Source organism: Hippoglossus hippoglossus, chromosome 15 (genome assembly GCF_009819705.1).
Source record: "Hippoglossus hippoglossus isolate fHipHip1 chromosome 15, fHipHip1.pri, whole genome shotgun sequence".
Lineage (NCBI taxonomy): Eukaryota > Metazoa > Chordata > Actinopteri > Pleuronectiformes > Pleuronectidae > Hippoglossus > Hippoglossus hippoglossus.
Genome location: NC_047165.1, coordinates 4,931,925 through 4,956,990, shown reverse-complemented (window position 1 = coordinate 4,956,990; position 25,066 = coordinate 4,931,925). Strand labels below are relative to the sequence as shown.

Below are 25,066 nucleotides of genomic sequence, written 5' to 3'. Positions count from 1 at the left end.
ATTAAGACGGAGCGGACAGGGGTGTGTTTGGTTTAACATGTCACTGCCAGATGCTTCGAAAATCCCACGTGGAGACACGAGAATCTGTTCTAGCTCATAAATGGAGCTTTGGTCTGGTTTCATATCGACAGGAGCCGCTCATCATATCTGTGTGTGTGTGTGTGTGTGTGGGCCAGGGTCATCAGGGAGCGTGTGTGTGTGTGTTAATCACTTCTAGACAGGCTGGTTTTTGTGTATGTGTACTCTTAAAGTGTACCTAACACGTTTCGAATAATCTTTTAGAATTAGGGTTTTAAACATGTGTTCCTTCCCAATGAGATTAGTAACTGCTCCAGTTCAAATCACCATTTTCTAATTGTTCTTCATGTCTAATTAAAAGTCGTCTTTTATGTCCGAACCTAAATAAAATATGGATTGAAAATCTAAACATTGGGGCAGAAATATAAGAATATAAAATGTTAGAGAGGATCATTTTATAAATAATACAACCAACTAAACTTAAGAACTGGACACACTTAGTAAACGTCTGTGAGCTTCTTTATTCAATAATCTGTAGCCAACAATAACTTCATTCGTGTGTGTGTGTGTGTGTGTGTGTGTGTGTGTGTGTGTGTGTGTGTGTGTGTGTGTGTGTGTGTGTGTGTGTGTGTGTGTGTGTGTGTGTGTGTGTGTGTGTGTGTGTGTGTGTGTGTGTGTGTGTGTTAATATTAATAAACAGTGTTGTGATTACTTGTTCCGTGTTCATGTCCACAGTGAGTACGAGTGTGTGTCTGTCAGGTGTGTAATTTTGTGTGTGTGTGTTTGTAGTCCTCAGTTTCACTCTCATGTTTCGCCATCGATGGTCAGCAGTGTCAGCGCTGGGCAGCGCTCCCTGTCTCCTCCTCCTCCTCCTCCTCCTCTTCTTACATCACTCCATCCCCTGCTCCCCCTCCTCACCTCCGTCTCTGTCCCTGTCCTCTCTCTCCTCCTCCTCCTCTTCCTCCTCCTCCGGGGATCGTCCTCACCGCAGCAGTTGAGGCGTTCGATAGAAGCTTTTAGTTTACATCTGCAGCACACAGGAGCTGACCTGACACCACGACCCACTGCCTCTCAGTTTACTGTTTACCGGAACCAATGACACTAAGCTGCTATTTGCTGTGGTTGGCACATATTGTGTGTGTGTGTGTTTGTTTGTGTGTAGTGAGTTTGTTTAAGACCTGGCAGACTTTTTTGACCCAAAAACTGCCCAAAATCAACCAAGAGATGATTTAAATTAGTCGTCGACAGTCTTGGATCAAAACTAAAATAGTTAAATATCAACATGCACTGGTCATGTTTGACTTTTGTCAAAATATTCATACTATGTGTTTTTTAAGTGTGTCACACCCTCTCAGCATCAACTGTGATTTTTCCGTCTTCGGGTTTGTCTTGTTCGACCACATTTTTGTTCAGGTCTCATTTATGCACGTGAGCTTTGGTCAATGAAGGTTTACGAGGGTTTGTTTCAGATTTGGTAGATTTTGGACACATGAAGATTCTAACTGTGTTTTGATGCAGTTGAGTGAACGTTTAAGTTTTAATTAAACGTTATGTAGCTTTATAGTAAGTTAAGTTTCTTTAATTTTAACTCTACTGATAAATGTGTGTGTGTGTGTGCGTGTGTGTTTGGGCTGCCCCTCTGCAGACAGCATTAAATATTCATCCTCCTGCTCGTATTTCTCCTCTCTCATCTCTCTATCCACCCTTCCTTCCTTCCTTCCTCCCTCCCTCCCTATTTAAACTCTCACCCTTTCCTTCTCTCCTTCGTGCATCTCTTACTCCTCTTTCTCCATGTTTGTCCCATTGTTGCTGATTTAAAGGACATTTTTAACAGAAGAAATGAAAGAAGAAAAACAGTGAAAGAAAAAAGGAATGATAGTGACAAAATTGTGCAAGACACAAAACTTTTTCTCTTTTCTTCCTCTGCTCACCTTCTCTCTCTCTCTCTCTCTCTCTCTCTCTCTCTCTCTCTCTCTCTCTCTCTCTCCCTCCTCTTCTTCCTCTCTTCTCCTCCTCTTCATCGATTGTTTCTGAAAAACAAACGCAGGGTTTTTAATCCATCATACTGTTCTGGGTGTTGTGTTCAGGTCCTGTGGGGCAGCTGTGTGTTTGTGTATGTTTTGTGTTTCTTGTACTTCTGTTTAGTGTACATATCATATATACTGCTGTGTGTGTGTGTGTTACAGATGAATAACGTCTCGTGTGTTTTGTTTGTTGCTCTCGGATCATATCCTCTGGGTGTCAGTGTTTGTAAGCAGGAGATTTATAAAGGAATTGAACCAGGTTATATTTGTGTGTCTGTGTGTGTTGTGGTCTGTATGTAAACCTATCTGAGCTCAGCGGTGGGGTGGGGCGTATTGATCTGGTCGGGCCTGTTTCAGGGTCACTGTGATGTCAGCGTTTGTATTATTATCGCTTTTATCGTCTGCTGCTTTTTAATTCGACACAACAAGACGACGTCAGGCCTCATTGATTCCTGTGGAGAGATCCTGCTCAAAGTTACATGTTCGAGCCGCAGCTTTTAAAGCGTCACCTTACAGCAATGTCGTGAGGGCACACTTATTTTGTTGGCCCATTGCTATAGAGGATAAACGGCCCAATGGACCGATTCAATATCTCACATGTTTGATATTTATGAAAGGAACAGTTATTGGTTTCAATAACTCTCTCTCTCTCTCAAGTGGTGTGGGTTGTCTCTCACTCTCTCTCTATTCAGTCATCCACTTTCCCTCTATCAGCCCGTCTCTCGAAATGCCCATAATCCCGTCTGTCTGTCTGTCTGTCTGTCTGTCTGTCTGTCTGTCTGTCTGTCTTCTCCTCACCTCTCCCTCCCTACCCGTCTATCTGCCTCTGTCTCTCAGTCCGTCCATCCATCCATCCATCCTCTCTCTCACTCACTCACTCACTCTCTCTCTCTGGCCGCTGTCGATCCGTCACTCAGTCTGGGTCCTCCCGTCTGTCCCTCTCTCTCTTCTCTCTCTCTCTCACTTTTCGTCTGTCTCTCCGGGCCTCCCTGTCAGGATTACATGGCGTCAGGTTGGCCAACATGGATGCCGGTGATGGGGAAACAAAATGTTCCTCCCAGCACAAAGCCGCTCTAATCCGCTCGCCTCATCCCCCACAGCGGAGCCTGATTACAGAAAGCTGGTCGAAGGCATTAAGGCAGAGAGACACGGGCAGACAGTGAGACAGACAGACAGACAGAGACAGACAGGTTGTCATTGAGTAGTTAAACCAGGCCAGTTGGAATCTCTCTTTAGCTGACTGATGATTTAATTGGCTTGTTGGCCTACTGACTAAGTGGCCCACTAACTGACTCTTACCTGGTGTCGGACTGGCTGCTCTCCAAGATTCTGTCCAATTAGAAAAAAAATGAATGACTCACTCAGTGGCTCGCAGACGAGCTCATTGGCCGACACACTCGTCAGGTCATTTATGACTGGATGGATAACTAAGAGTCTGAATGTGCTGAGTCACTGAAAGCACAACAATTCAGAAAAATAACTAAATGACAAATGTTTTTTACACAAGTGGGTTTTTGAAGTCTGATAATGTGACGAAACTGAAAGTTGTTGATACCTCGGGAGGTTATGTTTTCACCCCTGTTTGTTTGTTCACGTCAAGTCACGTCCTGTAGATAAAGTTTGATGTTTGCACTCATGTTCTCAGGGTTTGAGTTGTGATCGTCTCTGTTTCTCTGTTTTTGTCTTTTCAGCTTTAACCGCCTACACGTACCTCACCATCTTCGACCTCTTTAGGTGAGTGTCTAATATTTTAAATATTGTATATTGTTTTTTTCAAAATGTAAATTTTTGCCTGAGTGTCGCTGCACTTACAAATGTGCATCAGCGCAGAAAGAAACGTATTAATTAGTGACACCTGATAAATAATGTATGTTCCTCTCTGAGCAAAAAGCTGATCGCAGCTTCGCAAATGTGACGATGTCCTGTTTTATTTGTGAGATATGATAATAAATTCAGTCCCTCTGGGTTTGAGACTGTGGATTAATTTGGACAAGTTTCATTCAAAGAATAGAGTATCTAATATCTTATAATTGTCAATTGATTGAAAGTATAGAGTTGTTTATTTTTATTTTATCACCGCGCTCATTAACATTAATACACCAAATTAAAATGTTCTCTCCGTGACACATTAAAATTATTCGGCAAACAGCAACATAAACAATAGAACATGAGTATTCACACATCCTCACACACCCAGGAAGTTTGACAAGTTAAAGCAAAACCATGGAAAACGTTTTTACCTTAAAACAGCAGTGTTAGTATTTTTGGAATCGCTGAAGAAAGCAAAGAACGCGTCATCCATCTTTATTTACAGTCTGTTAATTAAACAGTTATTTATAATCATTCCTAGTGAAAGTGTTTGAATTAAACTTTTCTACATATCCACAGTTTTGTGTGTTTTCTGTTCTGATGGAGAATATTCACTCACGAAAAATAAAAATACAGAAGACGTGAACTTTAACTGACCTGTGTGTTGTGTACGTCGCTGCCACTTGTCCCTCACTGACTCTCGTCTTATGTGCCGCTCTCTTGTCTGTCTTCTCTCTGTCTCACATCCCTCTGTCATTCACCTGCTCTTCTCTTTCCCTGCCGTCACCTTCTCCTCCTTCTGTCTCCTCCATCTCCTCCGTGTGTCCTGCAGTTTGATCACCTGTCTCATCAGCTCCTGGGTCAACATGAAGAAACCCAGTCAGGTCTACTCATTTGGGTGAGTTCACTTTTACTATATGTTTTACAGTTTTGTACACTGCGGCTGTGAGCTGGTTCGAAAATGCACACCAAACTGTCTGAAAACTGGAAGTGGACGAGTTGTGTGACACGTTTTAATAAGAGTGAAAGCTGAGACAGGTAGTTACAACCCAGTGTCGGTTTGGTGTTCCTAATAAAGTGCTCAGTGAGTGTGGGTCAATATACTACGCTTTTCAGTCATAGCTCCATCTGCGTTTGTTTATTTATTTATGTGATGTCATTCACTGCTTTCTGTTACACACACACACACACACACACACACACACACACACACACACACACACACACACACACACACACACACACACACACACACACACACACTAAACTAGCCGTGTGTTCAAGTTGGACAATGATTGTGAGTTTGAGCTGCTCAGCTGATTCAGATGACAGGAACAGAAGCTTTACTGTCGATGCTACATCTGTGTTTACTCTCTCTCTCTCTGTGTGTGTGTGTGTGTGTGTGTGTGTGTGTGTGTGTGTGTGTGTGTGTGTGTGTGTGTGTGTGTGTGTGTGTGTGTGTGTGTGTGTGTGTGTGTGTGTGTGTGTGTGTGTGTGTGTGTGTGTGTGTGTGTGTCAGCTGACAGGTCACCTCTGACCTTGAGGTGTTGAAGAGTAGTGATCAAATGGAAATCTGCTTTTCAGCTTCACTTGGCTCTCGTAGTGTGTGTGTGTGTGTGTGTGTGTGTGTGTGTGTGTGTGTGTGTGTGTGTGTGTGTGTGTGTGTGTGTGTGTGTGTGTGTGTGTGTGTGTGTGTGTGTGTGTGTGTGTGTGTGTGTGTGTGTGTGTGTGTGTGTGTGTGTGTCCTAATGGACTTTTAGGAACAGATCAGTGCCTCAGCCGCAGTTTTCCAGTTTTCCATCTTCTAACGTCTTAAAGGTGCAACATTTATTGGAAATGTTCCCGTGCATCAACTTTAATCTGAAGATGAAGGGTTTAAACATTTACAATAAAAATAATACAATAAATGTCAAATCATTATTTAGTTTCCGGTCTTGAGTCGGTTGATTGAAGCCAAATCAGCTCCATTGCCCCCTTGAGGCTGGCTGCGGTAAAGGTCTCCTCAATGTTAGCAGGTGGGACATGGACTTTGAGAGATGGTTTCTGTTGTTCTTATCACGCTCAGACGTTTTAAGTTTCTGATTAGTAGGGTTATAAGTCATTTTGTATATATTATACCCCTGGTCACTTGGTGTCTATCAGCGGGACCTCGGTACGACTCCATGACTCTGACTGCTAATGATGTCAAAAGCTCCAGATGGCAGCGTCTGCACCTGAGATGTTTTAGCTTCATGAAGAGACGTGAAGAGAAACTTTAACTTATTAAAACTCATTTAATAAGAAAACTATTTAGCCGAGCACTGTTCACCTTAAACAATGTCAGTGTTGTTGATTTCCTCCAGCATCAGTTATGTGAAACTTAAACTGCAGCTTTTATCTGTGTAGTTTCCTCTGTGTCCTCGCGTCACCTTTCCTTGTTTTCTGCATATGGTCACATCTCGTTCACATTAATCCATAACGCTCTTCACTGGCCTCGGGCACAAGCTTTTAGTTTACTGGTATTACTCTGTGCTGGTGCGGCGGCGTCTGAGGAGGCGGAGGGCAGCCCATCTGATCCCTGACCGCCAACGTCAGGTTTAAGCCCTGTAAGCCCAGTGGACCACTCACTGAGATGAAGCTGATCATCAGACTGGACAGACTGCAACAGGATCGACCCTGTGACCTTATGACGGGTCACAGGTTCAGCAACAGTTAACGGCTCGTCGGCCCCCAACACTGTCGCTTTGTTAACGTTGTCCCCGTGTTTTTTATGTAACGCAACTCAAAATCTTTTTAGATGAAGAACAATGAGGACACGCCCTCATCTCGTTTTACCTCTTTAGCGTTGATGCAGTTTTAACACTTAATGTAAATTAATTAGAGACATACCGTGAAACAGTCATTTAGCTAGATAATAAAGATGCTTCTGCTCATTTCTGCATCAGCAATCTGTTTTTAAATGTTTAGATGACTTCAGTTTCCATACATACATAGACAGTAAGAGAAAAAACAACTTTCCAGGTCACACTATGAGGAATTTATGTTGTTAAAGCTGGAATTTAGCTTCAGTTGAATTGTCCTTTAAGTTATATTGAGGCAGAATCTTCTTGAGAGTTGACAAATATCTGTGAAATAAGTGAATGGTTTGTGGAAATGGTAAAAGACGAATGTCGACTGTGCGGCTGCCAAATCAAAATATTTGATCTTTATTGTTTCCTGTAAAAGGAAGGGGATTTAGAGGTTACACGCAGGAAGTGGAAGGGGAGGAATGGCGTCCGACAGCTGCAGTTTCCATGTTGAACGACATCTTTCCTCTAAACGGTGTCAACGGGTTTCAAGGTTCATTTTCTCTGGTTCGGTGGGCGTGTCACAGGTGTTGTCCAATCAGCCGCAACATTTATATAAACGCTGCTGTATTAACAAGACAGTGACACAATGGATTTTAAAGTTCTCTACAGAGAAAAGACAGAGACTGTAACATCAAGTTAGTTTTATTCAACACATATTTCAACTCATCTACCTCAGAGATTTCTTCAACAAAAAACGACAGGAATCACCTTCTCAGCTGCCGTAGTTGCATCACTTGCGTATCCCAACAGTGTTCAACGCACCATGTTTAAGTTTAAATAAACATTTTGCTGCATGTTGAGCTGAACGCAGCCCTGGTGAGTCCGACTCTGTGTGAACGACGGCGTCTTTCTGTTTCTCTGCAGGTTTGACCGACTCGAGGTTTTGGCTGTTTTTGCCTCCACTGTTCTCATCCAGCTGGGAGCTCTGTTCATCCTGAAGGAGAGGTGTGTATCACACACACAGACACACACACACACACACACACACACACACACACAGATTCTCTGGAAACACGAATAGTAAATTAATCTAACTGAGAATTTTTTACAAACATCGCATGTCTTTTGTTTTTTTTCTACATCTTTCTCTGTCTCACGCTCTCTGTCTCTCTCAATTAAAATTTCAATTATTTTCTTCGTGTGACTCAACACAACAAAAGAGTTGATATTTTCAAAGCAACACACAAAATATTTCCATTTGTGTCTTTTTGAGTTTGTCTATGTTTTTAGTTTCACGACATCACTGTGCTCCACGCAGGGTGCATGTTGTTCCTGTGCTTCCCGCTCGGCTTTATCTGCAAAACATTCAGAAAATGCAGTAATTAGACCCCATGTGCACGTGTTTTACAAAATGTTTTACAACTCAGTGGCAATAATATTCAGTTTCATTTTGCACAAATAATTATCGATATGTATTTAATCAATATATATTTATATTTTATTATTGATCTACCAAACCCCTCTACATACAACATGGTCTTTATTGTACTTTTGTCAATTATATTGTTTCGATATAGGATTTTCTATGTTTCTGAAATAAAGAATAGCTCTGAAAACTACGAAAATATTTGAATGCTGAAGAGATGTTTACGTTTAATTTAGTCTCCACCTACATATTATTGGAAAAGTGCTTCCTCACAGTTTTGTGTAAACGCACTTTAACATCTAAATGATGACATGTTTTAGCCTTTTTAAGATTCAATAACTTTACATGTAAAGACACATAGATGCCTAAAGGGGATAACACACTATAGCAAAGTGTGTTTTTTTGTGTGTGTGTCTGTGTCTAAAAGTGAGAGAGAGAACTGATTTCTTTTTAGGTCTGAGGGAGTGTCGCTGCCTGGCTCTGTCATTGTGACACACACACACACACACACACACACACACACACACACACACACACACACACACACACACACACACACACACACACACACACACACACACACACACACACACACACACACACACACACACACACACACACAGCTCCAGGCGGCCAGTGTGGGGTTGTCTTGCGGTCAGTTCTCAGGGAAGGGAGGGTGAATTAACCAGAATGAAAGCACACACCCACATTTAAGCAGTTGGCACTATGCCGACTCACACTTTCCCGTGTGTGTGCGACAGCGACAGCTTAGTGACTGTAATTGTGTTTATTTTTCTCCCTTCTACGACAGCAGAAAATGCTGATCTCTGATTGGCTGGCGGGTGTCATTTTAAAATCATCAGAACTTTGTTTGAACTTCATTTCTAAATCAGACATCAAGTTGCCTCTACCCATAAAGTCCACGTTAATGCGTCTGACAGTGTTTGCTGCTAAGCTGCTTTTTAAACTGACTCGAACGACAGGCTAAAGTGATGCATTTTAAAAACATGGAGGCGGATTAAAACATGGCTAACGATGCTAACACTCGGTCAGTGGACGAGGTCAAAGGGACAGAAGAGTTCGCTTATGTTTACCTTTTGTTGAACTGATTATTTCACCATTCGGCTACTACCTACTCTATATTGAATACATACAGCTTAAATTTTAAGATAAATATATAACTAAATGGTTTATAAGCTAAACCAGCTCATCTAAATCAATCACATTTAACAAACTTTTCAAACTTCCATAAAACTCATCCAACCCAGAGGCAGCATTCCCACAGATAGACCAATCACAGAGCTCCACCTGTCTCACCTGAGGAAAAACGAATTACTTTATTTACTTATCTTATTTTATTACTGAACTTACTTAATTTAACTTAATACATTTTATTTACTTATTTAATTTTATATGATTTACTTGTTTTACTTTATTAAGGTGCAAAGACCATGAAGACAAAGTGAACATTTCTGTCTTTGAGCAGTTGTCTTTGTTTTGACATTTCTCTGCATGAGTGAGATTGTACACACACACACACACACACACACACACACACACACACACACACACACACACACACACACACACACACACACACACACACACACACACACTCTGCTGGTGCAGTACAGTGAATGTCATGAATGGCACAGTAGGGCTGCAGCACAGAGGAAGGACTCAAGACTGTGTGTGTGTTGATATATTTCCTGTTTTCTCTCTCTGTTCGCTCCTTGTCTCCTTTCATTCGTTTCATTTGTCCTGATCACTCTCTCCGTCTCAGTCACACACACACACACACACACACACACACACACACACACACACACACACACACACACACACACACACACACACACTCGTGCACAGACGGAGTAGTCCCACCTGGCCTGTGTTGTTGACTGTGTTTGTTTCTGTTTTGTTAGTGTGGAGCGCTTCATGGAGCAGCCTGAGGTCCACACGTAAGTACTACCCCTACACACACACACACACACACACACACACACACACACACACACACACACACACACACACACTCTCTCTAGTTGTGAGGACACTCATTGACATAATACATTTCCTAGCCCCTTACCCTAACCGTAACATCACAACTAAATGCCTAACTCTAACCTAAACCTACTTCTTACACTAAAACCAAGTCTTAACCCTCAAACAGCTCATTGAATCTGTGAGGAAAAGATAAACAGATACAACATGATTTACTCCTGTGTGTCCCTTTTAAAACACACACATACACACACACAGACAGGGTGCCAGCTGTTGTCGGAACAGAACGTCCTAAACACTTGGGTCAGACAGACGCCAGACGGACAGAATTACACAGGGTGTCAGTGAGTCAAAGAGTCAGACTGACTGACAGAGTCATGGTTATTGTTCAGTTCACACTGTGACAGTGTGTGTGTGTGTGTCTGTCCGTCTCTACACCGGGGGGAGTTGATAAACACACCTCAGGTTAACATCAGCTCTGTCAATTAACAAAGACAAAGACGGAGGTCGAGAGGTTTTGTTTTACTGAATAAACTTCCCTCAAACTATTAACACACAAACGTTTCCTCACTCTTTGAGTTCAAACATCGTTGCTGCGATGACAGGAAATGGTTCTCGCCCGATGCGGAGACTCCAGACGTCGACTGAGTTAATCGTCACCTGTGATGCTCGAACTCATTCTCTCTCTCCATTATGAAACAGATTAGCGATGGCTTTTAGAAGCAAAAACACAGAGAAACTTAAACCTGTCTCCCGTGACGAGATTACCCCCCCACCCCCCGCCTCCCCCATTTGTCCCCCCTCACCTCCTCGTCTCTCTCTCTCTCTCTCTTCTGTGAACGGATGTGATCGGACAGCATGAGAGACGGCTGCTAACCAGAGGGACAGGACAGGTGTCTGCTGGGTAGACAGACACACACACACACACACACTTTAATCTGTTCTATGATGGTGGGGGGGGGGGGGGGGGGGGGGGGGGGTGAGGTCAGGGTGGGGGTTTATCATCCAGTACTTGCGGCTCACCATCGTGCAGCCGCTCACGTCCCGCTGATTGTTTGGACCAATTTAAAGGCTCTTAAAAGGATTGTCCCGAGTGATTAGTGTATTGAAGAGAGTGAGTGTGTGTGTGCTCTTTTTTTTTTTGCGCTAGCGAGCAGAGATTTGTGTGTTGACGTGGATTTTGTAAGATTAGTATGGAAAAGATGCATATATAGCAAAACTTCCTAATCTAAACTTAAATAGAAACATAATTATTGTTACTATGAACATGTCCCACAATGCACTGCACTCACAGTGTCCCCACATGATTATCACATGGTTACATTTACATTGGGTTTGATTCACATGCTTATTAACTAATCATCACACAGTGTAAAACTCTGATGTTTCATCTCTGCAGCGGCCGTCTGTTGGTCGGGACGTTCGTCGCTCTCTTCTTCAATCTGTTGACGTTGCTGTCTGTCCGGAACAAGCCGTTCTCCTACGTCTCAGAAGGTAAAGTCATGCCCCCCCCCCCCCGCCCGCCCCTGCCTTAGGACGCCATCGCACCTGAGTTGTTTTTAAAGAAGTGCTGTGGATGTAGCCATTTTTGTGTCTTTCGAGTTCCTCCTCTGGACGGTGGAGGTTTGTTAATCCTCGCACTCACTGGGGAACGGGCACAATTTGGCTTTTGTTTTATTTTGGGGGGGATTACTGAAGTAAAATGAAACGCTTATTCACTGTTGTGCCAGTAGATAAATCACAAATGGCAGCAGAGAGATCAGAGGTTAGTCTCCTCCTAATTGCAGAAAGTTATAAAATCAGACTCGCTTGTGTGGTTTTAAAATACAAACATATTCGTTTTTTCAAATTATTCTCCAAAGATTATCGGTGGCGTGTTTTTGCAGCACAGGATAGAAAATATGACGTGTGAGTTGACATGCAACACTGCTTATGAACGGGTATTAATACTAAACATGATGCAAACATATGAACTGGATGACTGGTCAGTGTTTCCCTCCGAGGGTCAAATAAACACTGTGTTTCTGATTAAACTGCATTCTTTAAAATGTTCAAAATGCTCCAGAGAGGTTCAGATCGGTATCAAAACTGTTTTACAAGGGCAAAAAAATCACAGATACACAATCAGACAGACCCACACTCTGTGCTAACTCTATGCAAACACAAATATGCAGCACACCAAGACAGTGGAGACACACACATGCGCACGCACACACACACACACCACAGAGAGGTCAGACCAGGCTAATGTCGACCCCGGGACATATTAACCTCACTGAGAGTCAGTCTACTGCTAATACAGACAGACTCCAACATACACACACACACACTCTAATATACACTAATTTGTATTCACAGTATATAGAAACATGTAGAACCAGATGTTCTGTCATTAACACGTATGAAAACACAAACAGAAAAACAGGAAGTAGTTCAGGAGTGGAAGAGGAGAAGTATATTACTGATTTCATCTCCTCACTTCCTCCTCTCACTCCCTTCCTCTCCTCTCCCTCTCGTCCTTTCCTCCTCTCTCCTCTCCACTTTCCTCTCCTCCTCCTCTTCCTTCCTCTTCCTCTCCTCTCCTGTCCTCCTCTTCTCCTCTTTCTCTTCCTCTCCTCTCCTCTCCTTTCCTTTACTCTTCCTCTCTCTCCTCTCCTGTCCTCTACTGCTCCTCTTCCTCCTCTCTTTTCCTCTTTCTCTTTCTCTTCCTCTCCTCTCCTCTCCTGTCCTCTCCTCTTCCTCTTCCTGTTCTCTCCTGTCCTCTACTCCTCCTCTTCCTATTCCTCCTCTCTTTTCCTCTTTCCCTTCCTCTCCTCTCGGGCTGACTCACTATTTGTACGAACAGTCTACTGATGAATGAGGTCAGTGTGTGTGTGTGTGTGTGTGTCAGCTGTCTGCTCTTGCGTTCAGAGCAGTCTCAACATCACTTAACATCTGACATTTTGGGATGGGAGGGGGGGTGAAACCACACACACACACAGGCACTTAACTTTGTAAAACACACACTATATCTCTCACTCATTACACACACACACACACGCGCACACACTCACTCTCTGACGGAGCGAGACTAAAAGTGCATTACGCAACAATGTTCCAGACAGTGGTAATGTAGTGTGCCAGGGGGCCAGGCGGGCAGACAGACATGCCAACACACACTCCACAAACACACACACACACACCACACAAAGTCTCACACACACACTCAGTCACACACACGTACAAACATTGTACGTCCTCCTCGCACACATGGATCATAAATAAGTCACTCCATTAAAATGTTTGTTTAGACTGACTCACCCTGCTAGCACAAACAAACAAACAAACACACACACACACACACACACACTCAGGTCTGAGCAGGATGGGATGTGAAGGGCCTTTGACCCGACACTGAGCCTTCAGGCTTTGCTGTGTCGTCAAACATTAAAGGTGGGACGGCGGTGGAGCGAGAGCGCTTATCTTTTTTTGAACACAAGTGGGCGATCTGCTGCCTCCCTCTATGGTCCTTGGTATAGATAAACACAGTTTCTATCCTTCATCTCTACAAACACTGAGGCTGGAGTTTGTGTTTAAAACTAAAATCAGGTAATTCTAATACCCTGTAAGCAGTTTGTGTCTGATGTTTAAATATGCAACGTACAGACTTGATGGAGTCAGCTGTGAAATGAAAACAGCTGTGTGACTTAATATTTAACGCAGCGTTGAAGCAGAACAATGTTTTCTCTTCTCGTCTCGTCTGAATCCAGAGTCAGTTCCTCAGAGTCACGTCTGTGTTCTTCATCTGGGACATGAACAAGTTCACTTTCCATCACTTTGATCATTAGAATGTAAACTTTACTTGAGCTCAAACATCTGGTTGATTCGTTAATTAGTCGATCAGAAGAAAAGCTTCATCTGTTATTGAAGAAAAAAATATTCTCTTCCCGGCCCTTTCAATTCATTTTTGTTTTTCTCTTGTTATTTTATTATTAATTTGTATATGTTGTTTTTGCTTTGAAATAGACGGATTGATTGTTGACCGTTGCGACGATACAAATTTCCAATGCTCAAAATTCTAAATGACAGATCTTAAGAATGATTCTGTGACGTGTGAATACAAGATGCATGATTTATGAAACAACTGCAGAACCCAGACAGACGCATGGTTCCTCCCGTGCACGTGGACCAACACAGAGACTGCAGCAGGAAACGCTCACAACATGTTGTCAGGGCACAATAACTGTAAAACATTTCCCAATGTAGATTTGACGCTGTTTTAGACTTGATGCAGTCGAAACACAGTAAACAGGAGCAGACTGGTTTACTCAGAACTATCTGTGTTTTTATTTTAATGGTTAGAATGAGTTCTAATCGTTAAGGATGATGGCGCAGTTACTTTTCGTCCTCTGCACACTCGCCCTGTTCTACATGATCCGTCTCTCTCTCCTACTCTCCAGACCGTTGGCTGCGTTCAGACCTGAATCTGCCCCATGAGGAGAATAATGTGTGAGATGTGTTCGGTTTTGCCACTGAACTAAAAAGCGTTGCTCTTGACGGTCGACTGGTCGCTGCGTCAGAAGACTCTGGTTCTGTGTGACTGGGGGAAAGACTCAGAGCTCAGCAGAATAAAAGGAAAGAAACCCGGAGCTGTTCATGTTGCCCCCTGAAAACAAGATGCCGTTATTGATTCTACAATGTGGACATTTTCCCACTGGTTAATAAAGTCATGACAACATCTTGTGTTACACAATATATGATACAAGGACACACAGTGTTGGCTCAACGTCTGCAAGGCTCTTACTTTGATATTTAATAGGAAACACTGAAAAATACATCATGTCTCCTTTAACATGAGATTCCTCTGCAGGCAGCTTTCGCTCTTTTGTGTGTAGAAGAAATACGTCGCTTCCATATTTTGATAAGTGTGGGGTCTGCTGGTGATAATAACCAAAAGGGTTTTATGTTTAATAAAAAATGAAAAGGGACTGAGGTAAAGTTATGTAATATTGTGTCTGAACACTGCAGCAAACTGAAAAAATGTGCTGGGTGGAATAATCTGAAACCTCCTGGAGACGCCTTCAATCCAGACACTTCCAAAGGCCATGGAGGAGATGTGTTAGATTTTTGTGTCTTTTGTTTTGTGTAGAAAAGTGATGGACATTAACAGTCTCTCTCTCTCTCTCTCTCTCTCTCTCTCTCTCTCTCTCTGTCTCTGTCTCTCTAGCGGCAAGCAGCAGTTGGCTTCAGGAACATGTGGCCGATCTGAGTCGAAGGTAAAAGCACAGATTCAGTCATTTTCTCGTTCTCTCTCTCTACATCAGCTGATGTCAGGTCTGAACAGGAAGGATCCACTTACACTGAGTCAACACACACAAACACACACACACACACACACACACACACTCCTGACTTTGCTAAAATTGTCCGTCCTATGTGTTACTGCTTACACTGTCAATCTGCGTCCAGGTGTTTGTGTGCGCAGGCACATATGGCCGTCCTCTGAGGTCAAAGGTTACCATTGGAGAGCTTGGGGGGGTCTCAGGGTTACGGGGTCGGGTGAGGTCTGATTGCGGCTGCAGGGAAACAGATTGATCATTGATTGAGCTTCTCAGAAACATGTTTAAGATCAGTTTTCTTATTGTTTCCCAGAGAACAGTGACACACACAAATACGATACACAAACAGCACACACACACACACACACACACACACTCCCCTGCCCACCTCCCCCTGCAGGTCAAAGGTCTCTGTAACTCCAGCCCTGATTTCAGCCTGATCACCTCTCAGGTGCTCACTTTTCAGGTCAGCAGGTCGGGTTAATTCCTGGATGCTGTGAACCAGTGAGGATGAAAGTGGAACAGATGACATCATGAAAACCAGCGTGATTCGTCAATATTTAGATTGAGAGAGTTAAAATAAGGTTTTATGTGGGTTTTGTGATAATAAACTTATTAAACCTGTGGACCAGAGCGACGTGTGAACACATTCAGCTCAGAAATATCAGTTTATAAGTTTTAAAGATATCAAATTATCCAGGGACTTCAGTGGCCATGTTGTTAGACCTGGTCTTCTTGCACTTGGTCCTAAAGCAGCCGGCAGTCGTGTGAAGTCATGTGTCAGATGCATCATTGACGTGTCCACTCGCTCGCGGTGAATTCTCTGGACAATGTCTCGCTGTATTCTCACAAGCTTTTATTCAAAGAGTTGCTCGTTATGCGAGTCCACACGTCAAGACTCCTTCCTTCCTTTGCGTCGTCATGGTAACTTGTAGACCAACTCTTACTGCAGACTGAGGCTCAGTGTCGTGACTTTTGTCATGAATATTACATCCCACTGTGTATTATCGCAGCTCAAATGGATGATGCATGCAGCATTCACACGCACACACACACACACACACACACACACACACACACACACACACACAGAGATGTATTTCTGTCTTTTTGAGGACACTGCGTTGTCCAGCCCGTGATGCTAACTGCTAAAGCTAAATTTAACAATGACCCTTTAACCCCCTAACAGATGAGTGAAGGTAGACATAGACATATCGTTGTATACACACACTCGTATTCACACGCACACAGACACAAACACACACACTGAGTCAAAGAGTGGAAACTAGGCTGGGACGTCCTGTTCATTTCTGCACTCTCAGCCAATTACAGCTCAGTTCTGCTGCACAACTCTCCAGGCTGTCTACCCGAGTAACCTGCACCAACTGAGCTGCTAACTCAGTGCGTGCGTGTGTGTGTCTGTCTGTGTGTGTGTATGTGTGTATGTGCATTCCCTTGTGTTTCCTTGACTGTGTGTTACTGTCTGTGTTGTAACGGCCTGTCCGCACTTAACCTCAGCTGGGTCTGGGTTATATAAAGCAGGCTGCTCTGTCGACCTCACCAGCCAGAAGCCAGAGCTGAGTGTGTGTGTCTGTCTGTGTGTGCGTGTGTGTTTGTGTGTGTCTGTGTGTGTGTGTGAGACTGTGTGAAAAATGCCAGTGGGGAAAAGACATAGATTTAAAAAGAAGACAATTGAGTAAGACAGAGAAAGACACAGATACATTTTAGCAAATTTGGACGATTATCAAATCCTGGTTCTGTTTCTCGTCACGTGACTTTTATCCAAAAAACGAATTACATTTCTAGAGATAAACGTTAATTTTTCATCTTAATTTTCAGGTGATATTGACTGTTCAAATCTATCAGATGAGATGTGAAACAGTTCGTTCACTTGCCTGCGTGTAGTGCTTTTATTTTATTCTAAAGTTTTTAAAAAAAATGATATAAAGACAAAGTTCAGTTCAGTTCTCATCAACAGTTTTTATTTTCCTGTTCTGTTCATCACTGAGTCCAATGTGGAGCCAACAGACAGAGTATCAAGTGATTGTTTTCCTCTCTGCTCTAATCCCTCGCTCTCTGTCTGGATTAACACACACACACACACACACACACACACACACACACACACACACACACACACACACACACACACACACACACAAGGTCACATGTCAAATTATATCAATGCATCGATGGAGATTATGAGATCTGTGGGCTTTCTGTCTTTCTTTCTTTCTTTCTTTTCGTATTTCAGTTTTATATATAAATACGAAATGATTAATACATTTATTTATTTTTTTGTCTATTTTAATTCGATTAATTTCACAAATCAGTTCTTCCGTTGTGTAACCGTGAAGATGGTAAAATACATAGTGACTCATAAAAAATGTGATTGCACACATCCGCAGCCGTCATTATGAGAAAGGAAACTGGGATCTTGGTGAATCATGTGAACATGTGAATCTCTGTGTGACGAGTGTGACATTAATTACGTGTTGACATGTCTTGTAATTTTTATACATAATCTAATGACGAACACCCTCCAGCATCGAGGCATCACAGCTCTTCTCCGTGTTTGTGACTGTGCTCAACTCGGTAACTGACCTTTGACGTAATAGAGATTCGGTCTGACGCAGCAGGGACCATGTGCTCAGAGAAGCCTTCACTGGAAACTCATTGGTTCCTGGAACACAGAGCTGAGTTGGCGCTCATGGAGCCGCCCTCTGTTTGGGGTTTTATAATAAGCCAGATGTTTGAGATCAACCGCAGACTGGTCATTATCCAAATGGTTACTGGTTGAGAAATTTACCTGCAGATGAATCAATAATGAAAACTGCTTCCAACCTGAGATGCTTGTTTTCCTGAGTGAGAAGAAGAAATGATCCAGAGTCTTCTACAGATCATCATTGAGCCGGAATCATCACCTGTTTCTGTCTGATCATGAATTAACAGACACAAATATCCTCTAGGGCAGTTTTACAATATTTTTTAACGAGAGACGATTTGAGAGGGGGAACCTGAGTTTCCTGTTCTCACTGTAGAAGAATAGGAGACGTAGCAGAGGTTCTTCAGAGCTTGAACCCGCTGTTGACCTTAGAAACAAAACAAGAATGATCCCATCAACTCCACTTGGCATCTCCTAAAGTCCATTATGATGGTGTGATCGGGTTAAAGGCCTAATCCTAAAGACAAACATAAACACGGGGATTCGTTGCTGAGGCAAGCCGCAGCTTAGAGCAGGAGACGCACACGGTCCTGCATTGATGCTCTTGAGTTTGTTTCACTCCAGTTAGAAGGAAAATAATTGAAACTCTTGTCCAGACGTGGACCTTTGGCCTCAGTGATGCAAAGATTAAAAACGGAACCAGACAAACGTGACAGAGACTCCAGAACTATTCACAGAAAAGTTTTTAAAAAGTTTTTACTGCTCAGCTCCTTGGTGGAGCTAAGAATAGTAATATTAATAATAATGATAAAGCCTACCTTCATCATAGTTTTAATGTTCAGTTTGTGTGGAAACAAACCTGTTGAATTAACATTACATTGATCATTTTCCAAATATCTTGTCTTTTCTTGTCTTTTTTGATGAGATCTGTAATGTTATTTAATGAAGTTGTTATTCCCTTTTTTCTGAAGCTTAAACATTTAGAGTTGAATTAAAGAAAAGGTCAGGATATGATCATGTGCACTAATCCTGTTTCTTGTTGTTTGTGTGTGTGTGTGTTTGTGTGTCTGTGTGTGTACAGTTTGTGTGGAATCGTTCCAGGTCTCAGCAGCGTTCTGCTGCCTCGTATGAACCCGTTCGTCCTCATCAACATGGCCGGAGCTCTGTCCCTCTGCATCACCTACATGCTCATAGAAATCAAGTGAGGATTAATTTTCTCTCCGTCTCTGCTGGTAAATCCCCAAATTTATGTGATGTCACATTTCCCTCACAGCTGGAAACTCTCACTCGCTGCTTTAAACTGTGCTCATCTTTATCTGCAACGAACTCAACATGTATCCTGACGGAAAAATACCAGACGGGTCCTCGAATCCTACAGTGATGAGGAGTCGATCTGTCAGAGATTTATGTTTATTTAATTGCTGGAAAACAAGAAAATGTCTCACGAGACACAGATTTACCGTAACCGTCACGATTCTGGTGCCTAATCTACAACTGGTTCCACACATCTCCTCCAAAAAAGTCTGCTGCTGTCACTCTACATGTCACTCTGCCTTATTGTTTAAGTACCTGATGTCCTACATATTTATTTCCTTTGCTCTGTGTGTGTTTGTGTGTTTTTTCAGTAACTATAACGGCATGGACACGGCGTCGGCGGTCGCCATTGCTCTCATGACCTTTGGCACCATGTATCCCATGAGCGTCTACAGCGGCAAAGTGCTGCTGCAGGTAAAACAAACACGTCTCTCCCTGTTGTTGATGATAAACAAAACTCAGTAGCATTATTAAAGGATTAATCTTGTGTTTTTCACTCGTTCACAGACGACGCCTTCGCACGTCATTGGTCAGCTCGACAAACTGCTGAGAGAAGTGAGTCCGTGTTTGTGTGACACTGCTGCACAAACAACAGTTTAAAATGAACTTGTGTTTGTGGCTTTTTAACTGATTGCTTTGAATTTCAAAAACACATGAAGTAGTGAAAAGGTAATTTTCCTGATGTTACTCGTGAAAAAGGCTTAAGAATGTGAAGTTTATGACTGGTTCTTATTGGCTAATTGTTATTAAATGTGTCCAATCAGGTGTCGACTCTGGACGGAGTGCTGGAGGTTCGCAACGAGCACTTCTGGACCGTCGGCTTCGGGTCTCTGGTATGTTGAACAACCAAAATTAGAAAAGTCAGAAAATTAGAAAATGTAATTTTAGCCCTAAGTGGCAGTTTTTTATATTACATACAAAGTGCTAAAGATAAAGTGCATTAATCTACGGACATATCAAAACACGACAGGCGCCTTTAACCATCGTTTGTACGCTCGACAACGAACTGCACAAACGGACAAAAAGCCTCGACTTGATCGTTGGTCGATTGCTCAAGAAAATCTTTCGAGCTGCAATTAAATCTTTTTTTTGTGGGATTAAAATTCTCACACGTTTTTTCTGGTATTTAATTGAAGTAAAACCCAACGAGTCGGAGCCACTTCCCGGGCCCCTGCTCCTCTCGGGGCCCCGGGGCATGTTTGTTAAAACTGTTAATGTTCACCTGCTGCAGTGGATTTAAAAACAAATCCTCCATCTTCATCTCTCTGTTGTCCTCTCTCTTACTCTCTCGCTCGCTCTCTCTTGCTTTCTTTTTCTTTCTCTCTGTCTCTCCATCTCTCTCCCACTCTCTCTCTCTCCATCTTAACACCTCTCCAGTGATTATCCTCTGCCCCCCCCTCCCTCCTGTTAGTTTGTTTGTTTTGTTTGTGTCTGTGTTTGTTTGACCCCCCCCCCCCCCCCCTCAGAGCGACAATTTGCAGGGATTTGTTCACTGAGACGAAAAGAAGGAACAAGTCATTCATGCGGAGATATAACCACCCCCCCCCCCCCTTCTCTCTCTCTCTCTTTTTTTTTTGGGAGGGAACACTGTTGTTGTCGCTGCTGTCGTCTGTGTCGAGTCGTTGTCTGTGTTGCACGTTGTTGTGTCGACGGCGAACAAGCCCAGCTGGCTCAGGACGGCTGAGGTCTTGGGAAGCGCACACACAGACACACACACACACACACTGACAAACTAACATCTGTCTGTCTCGTTGCAGAAACTCAAACTATCAACCGTCACTATTTTAACATTTATCTGGACTCGACAGTTATTGAGCTTGAAGCTTTATTCCTGATGGTAATATTAGTGTATTAGTTTAGAATTTCAGACTGAATCTTGACGGAGTTAATAAATCAGATGATGATTCTTACATTTATCAAATATCAGTGACCAACTAGAGAGATTTACAGTCCTGTGTTTTACAGAAAGAGCCTTGACAGAGGGATTTAAAGCCTGAGGTCGTTTCACCACATCAAATGGAAACAATGGAACAAACCCATGAAGCTTGATTCAAACTTTTGGGTGTGAAAATGTCCTCAGGCTTTAAAGGGATAGTTCTCTAACACGGACACACCGGAAAACAGCACACACTCTCGCCCAAGTTAGCATCGCTACGTCGCTAGCGTCGCTACTTCTGTTAGTGGACTTTTAGGTTTAAAACACGGTGTAAATTACACCGTTTCAAGGCTAATTTGAATGTCGGGGCTTCCGGACACTTGGATGACACCACACGAGCATCATGGAGGCATGTTGTGTTTTTTCTGTGGTTTAATTACGTCTGAAGAAGGGATCACTTTGGCTGAAATGCTGTTTTCCCCTGAGACTCGTAAAGTGTTTTGTGGACTCAAACACTTCACCCACCCCTTGAAATCCCTTGTTTTGGTTTCACATTGTAATTTAGGGAGCGCACTAAACTAAATAAACTAAACAAGGTGTGAAAGAGCCTTTAAACTTTAAAATAACTGACGATAAACTGAATAAATCAGTCTTATAAATAGTGTTATAAAGCCTTATCCGCTATAGTCAGTCCTTCGTGAAGCTGTGATACCTCTCACTGCCTGTAGGTGGAGCAGCGTGTGGTGCTGCTGCAGTTATCATTGTTTGTATTTATGTTATCGATGCTGCTCCTGTTGTTGTTGTCGTTGATGTTGCTGCAGTTACACAACTGTTGGTTGTTGGCCCACTGCTAACAGAGCAGCTGTCCAAACTGATTTGACCCCCTGACTGCACTTCTACCCCTGGGGGGACTCCCTCTGTCTGTGTGTGTGTGTGTGTCTGAGTTTGTCTGTGTGTGCGCACATTGTGTCCTTTTGCGGACTGAATATTCCCATGAGGGCGGTAAAATTAGGAAACGAGGACAGAGCGATGTTCTGTGTGTAACATTATTTCAGAAGTTAAAGGTCTGACTCTGAGGTCGGACGTGCTCCAGTCACTTTGATGTTTATTTAATTTGATATCTTCACCGAGACGCTGGTGAAAAACAGAATTAGGACGATGAACGAACGGAAAGGAGATTCACTCTGAGATATTTAGAACATACATTTTCTCATTTTATTTCAGACACAGCAGAATCTGTTAATGCTACAACTTCAGTGTGAGCCTCAGATCTCTGTTGTCCAAACCATGAAATCTGTGACTTGTGTGACTCAGCCGACGAAGGCTGCGGGTGTAAATCCTGCCAGCGGCCTCTTCAGCTTCCTGTTTGTGAAAATGTTCTTTGCTGCAGTGAAATAACACTAACCTCCGAGCTTCAACTTGCTCACTGCAAACAGAACAAAACTGTCTAACAAAGACAATCGACTAATTGTTTTTCCTTTGTGTGGATTTTAATTTTCCACCAAAGGCGTCCAAGCCCCCGTGTGTGGTACTGTCGCTGCGCCCTGGACCAAACGCCGCCCACGAAGATTAGTGATTAGTTTAAAGAAACACAAACAAGTCCGGGCGCAGAGTGACAATGGGAGCAGCCAGACCACTCACCAACGAGGTTCTGGATACGCAAGACTAATTTTGACTCCCATTCTGCGTCCTGCTGCCCCACATACTCACTAGAGCACCAAATGTGGATTAATCTGCCGCCGAAAGAAGTCCCAACAAAACAAATTCCTTCTGTATGTTAATAACTAAACTTGATTGTAGGAAATGTATGTTAATGAAAACATCTTAAAACACGTTTTATTTTTCAAACATCTTATTATTTTTCAAATCAACATGTAAAAGCCTGTCATGACATTCTGCCCCCTCCTCCTTCCCCTCTGTGTTTCAGGCCGGCTCCGCACATGTTCGTATCCGCCGCGACGCCAACGAGCAGCTGGTTCTGGCTCACGTCACCAACCGGCTGCTGCCGCTCGTCTCCACGCTGACCGTCCAGATCTTTAAAGATGACTGGACCCGACCTCTCCTCACCGGGGCGCTCTCCTCCTCTTCCTCCCCCTCCTCTGTTCCTCCTCTGGGCGCCACTGAAGATTACACCACCATCTCCTCGCTGCCTCCTCTGCAGTTGTCCTCGGGAGGCGAGCTGGACCATTTGACGTCCACGCCCTCCAAGCCCAGCAGCCCTCCTCCGGAGTTCTCCTTCGACACACCGGGGAGGAACGTGCAGCCGGTGGTTCTGCCTGCCCCGGGGCACCACACCCACCGGCCCTTCGGAGGCCTGGGACTCACCTACGGTGCCTCTCCCTACACAGGGATGATGAATCAAGGCTTGGCACGGCCCGGTGGCGGGCAGGGACTTGGCGTGCAGGGTCCGGGAGCTGGGTTTGGACTTGGTGTGGGTGCCAGCGGAGTGCCTTCCTCTCAGAGTTACAGAACTGCCTTCGGAGGGTCCACGGCCCCGTTCCAGAGTGGAACCAGCAACCCTCCGGCTTCACAGTACAGACAGTACCGACCCTGAGCTGAACAAGTTGCTTGATTCCTGATCAAGTTTCTCCACAGCCTGTTCCAGGTTCTGATACTTGAGACTCTGATGAGATTGATTTCCTGTTTCCTGACGCTGCAGTGTTTCCTCCCGATGTGACAACAACATGAAAACTTAACAGACGAAAATTATTGTCAAGTTCTGGTGTAAAATCTCTGATGAGAGGAGAAACTGAGAAGACGTTTTTATTGGCAAAGGGACCAAGAGGTCGACTGTGGTTGGATGTTGGGGAAACAAAATCTTTATGGGTCTGAGACTTTTGACGGGAAGAAAGAAACTCTGCTCACACATATTCCAACTTTTTGTTAAAGAAAAAAATGCAGCTTGACTTTTTAAATGTGGCGACCAAAGTGAAGCACAGCTGATTTAACCTCCTCAAATGGTGGCAAGAGGTCAAAGGTCACAGGTGATGACACATTAACATTGATGAGGAGGAAAAAATTGACTTGAACTTAAAACGGTGAATTCTTCTGAATATGTTACAGAATTTAAACCAAAACAAATTGAAAAATTTAAAAGTTTCTGGGTTGATATCGATGATTCACTGTAAGTTTCAAAGACTCTTTCTACTTAAATTTTTGGGGGATTCATTTTGGGATTCAGCTCCATTTTTCCTCTTTGTTCTTAAGTAAAGTTTGAAAATTTGCCATTTTACTGCAGAATTGCTTTAATCAGTGAGTAAAACTTAAACCTAATCAACTGTTTCTCACATTGAACAACACTTTAGATCTGAAACACAAGCAGCTCTTACATATCATTTATGATTTTTACATTGTATCACATTTGCAGGTTCAATATTTATAATTAGCAGATTTATAAAATAATTTGGTCAGAGAATAGTTGAACATTTTTCTCTCTGCTGTTTTGAATAATTGACATGGGTGTCGATAAGTGATGTTTTTGTTTTAATTTATATTAAAATCTGAGCTGGGCTGAGTGTCACTGAACTCTGATTCCATCCTCTTAAGTTTTCTGGTGTCTTTCTCATCAAAAACCACAGATTCACATTAAAGTTACCCGACAAAACACAAGGAAACTCTTCTCTCAGATCACGTGTTAAAACTGTTGAATCAGTGACGCTCAGCCTTGATGAGTCATATTCCATGTATGTTGGTTTGAAAGGAACAACTGCGACGTGCTTATTAAAAAAACGGTTCCTGAAAGATGTTTTCCGGCTTGTTCTCATCGTCTGTTTCTTTAACGTCTCAAATTTAATTTGAATGGAAATCCATTTTGCCTTTTTCATTTGGAACGTGTGAAGTAGAG

At 43.0% G+C, this 25,066-nt stretch overlaps 1 protein-coding gene across 1 annotated transcript in view; it reads left to right on the top strand.

The window, feature by feature from the left end:
• slc30a6 (solute carrier family 30 member 6) overlaps positions 1–24,229 on the top strand; it is a 39,999-nt gene extending 15,770 nt beyond the window's left edge. Inside the window, exons 5-15 of the mRNA XM_034609740.1 lie at positions 3,734–3,776; positions 4,684–4,749; positions 7,544–7,624; positions 9,971–10,006; positions 11,449–11,543; positions 15,256–15,304; positions 19,114–19,233; positions 19,658–19,760; positions 19,854–19,901; positions 20,111–20,179; positions 23,150–24,229. Of these exons, the coding sequence (XP_034465631.1) occupies positions 3,734–3,776; positions 4,684–4,749; positions 7,544–7,624; positions 9,971–10,006; positions 11,449–11,543; positions 15,256–15,304; positions 19,114–19,233; positions 19,658–19,760; positions 19,854–19,901; positions 20,111–20,179; positions 23,150–23,776 (1,337 nt within the window). The 3' untranslated portion in view covers positions 23,777–24,229. The remainder of the gene's footprint in view (positions 1–3,733; positions 3,777–4,683; positions 4,750–7,543; positions 7,625–9,970; positions 10,007–11,448; positions 11,544–15,255; positions 15,305–19,113; positions 19,234–19,657; positions 19,761–19,853; positions 19,902–20,110; positions 20,180–23,149) is intronic.
• The last annotated feature ends 837 nt before the right edge of the window (positions 24,230–25,066 follow it).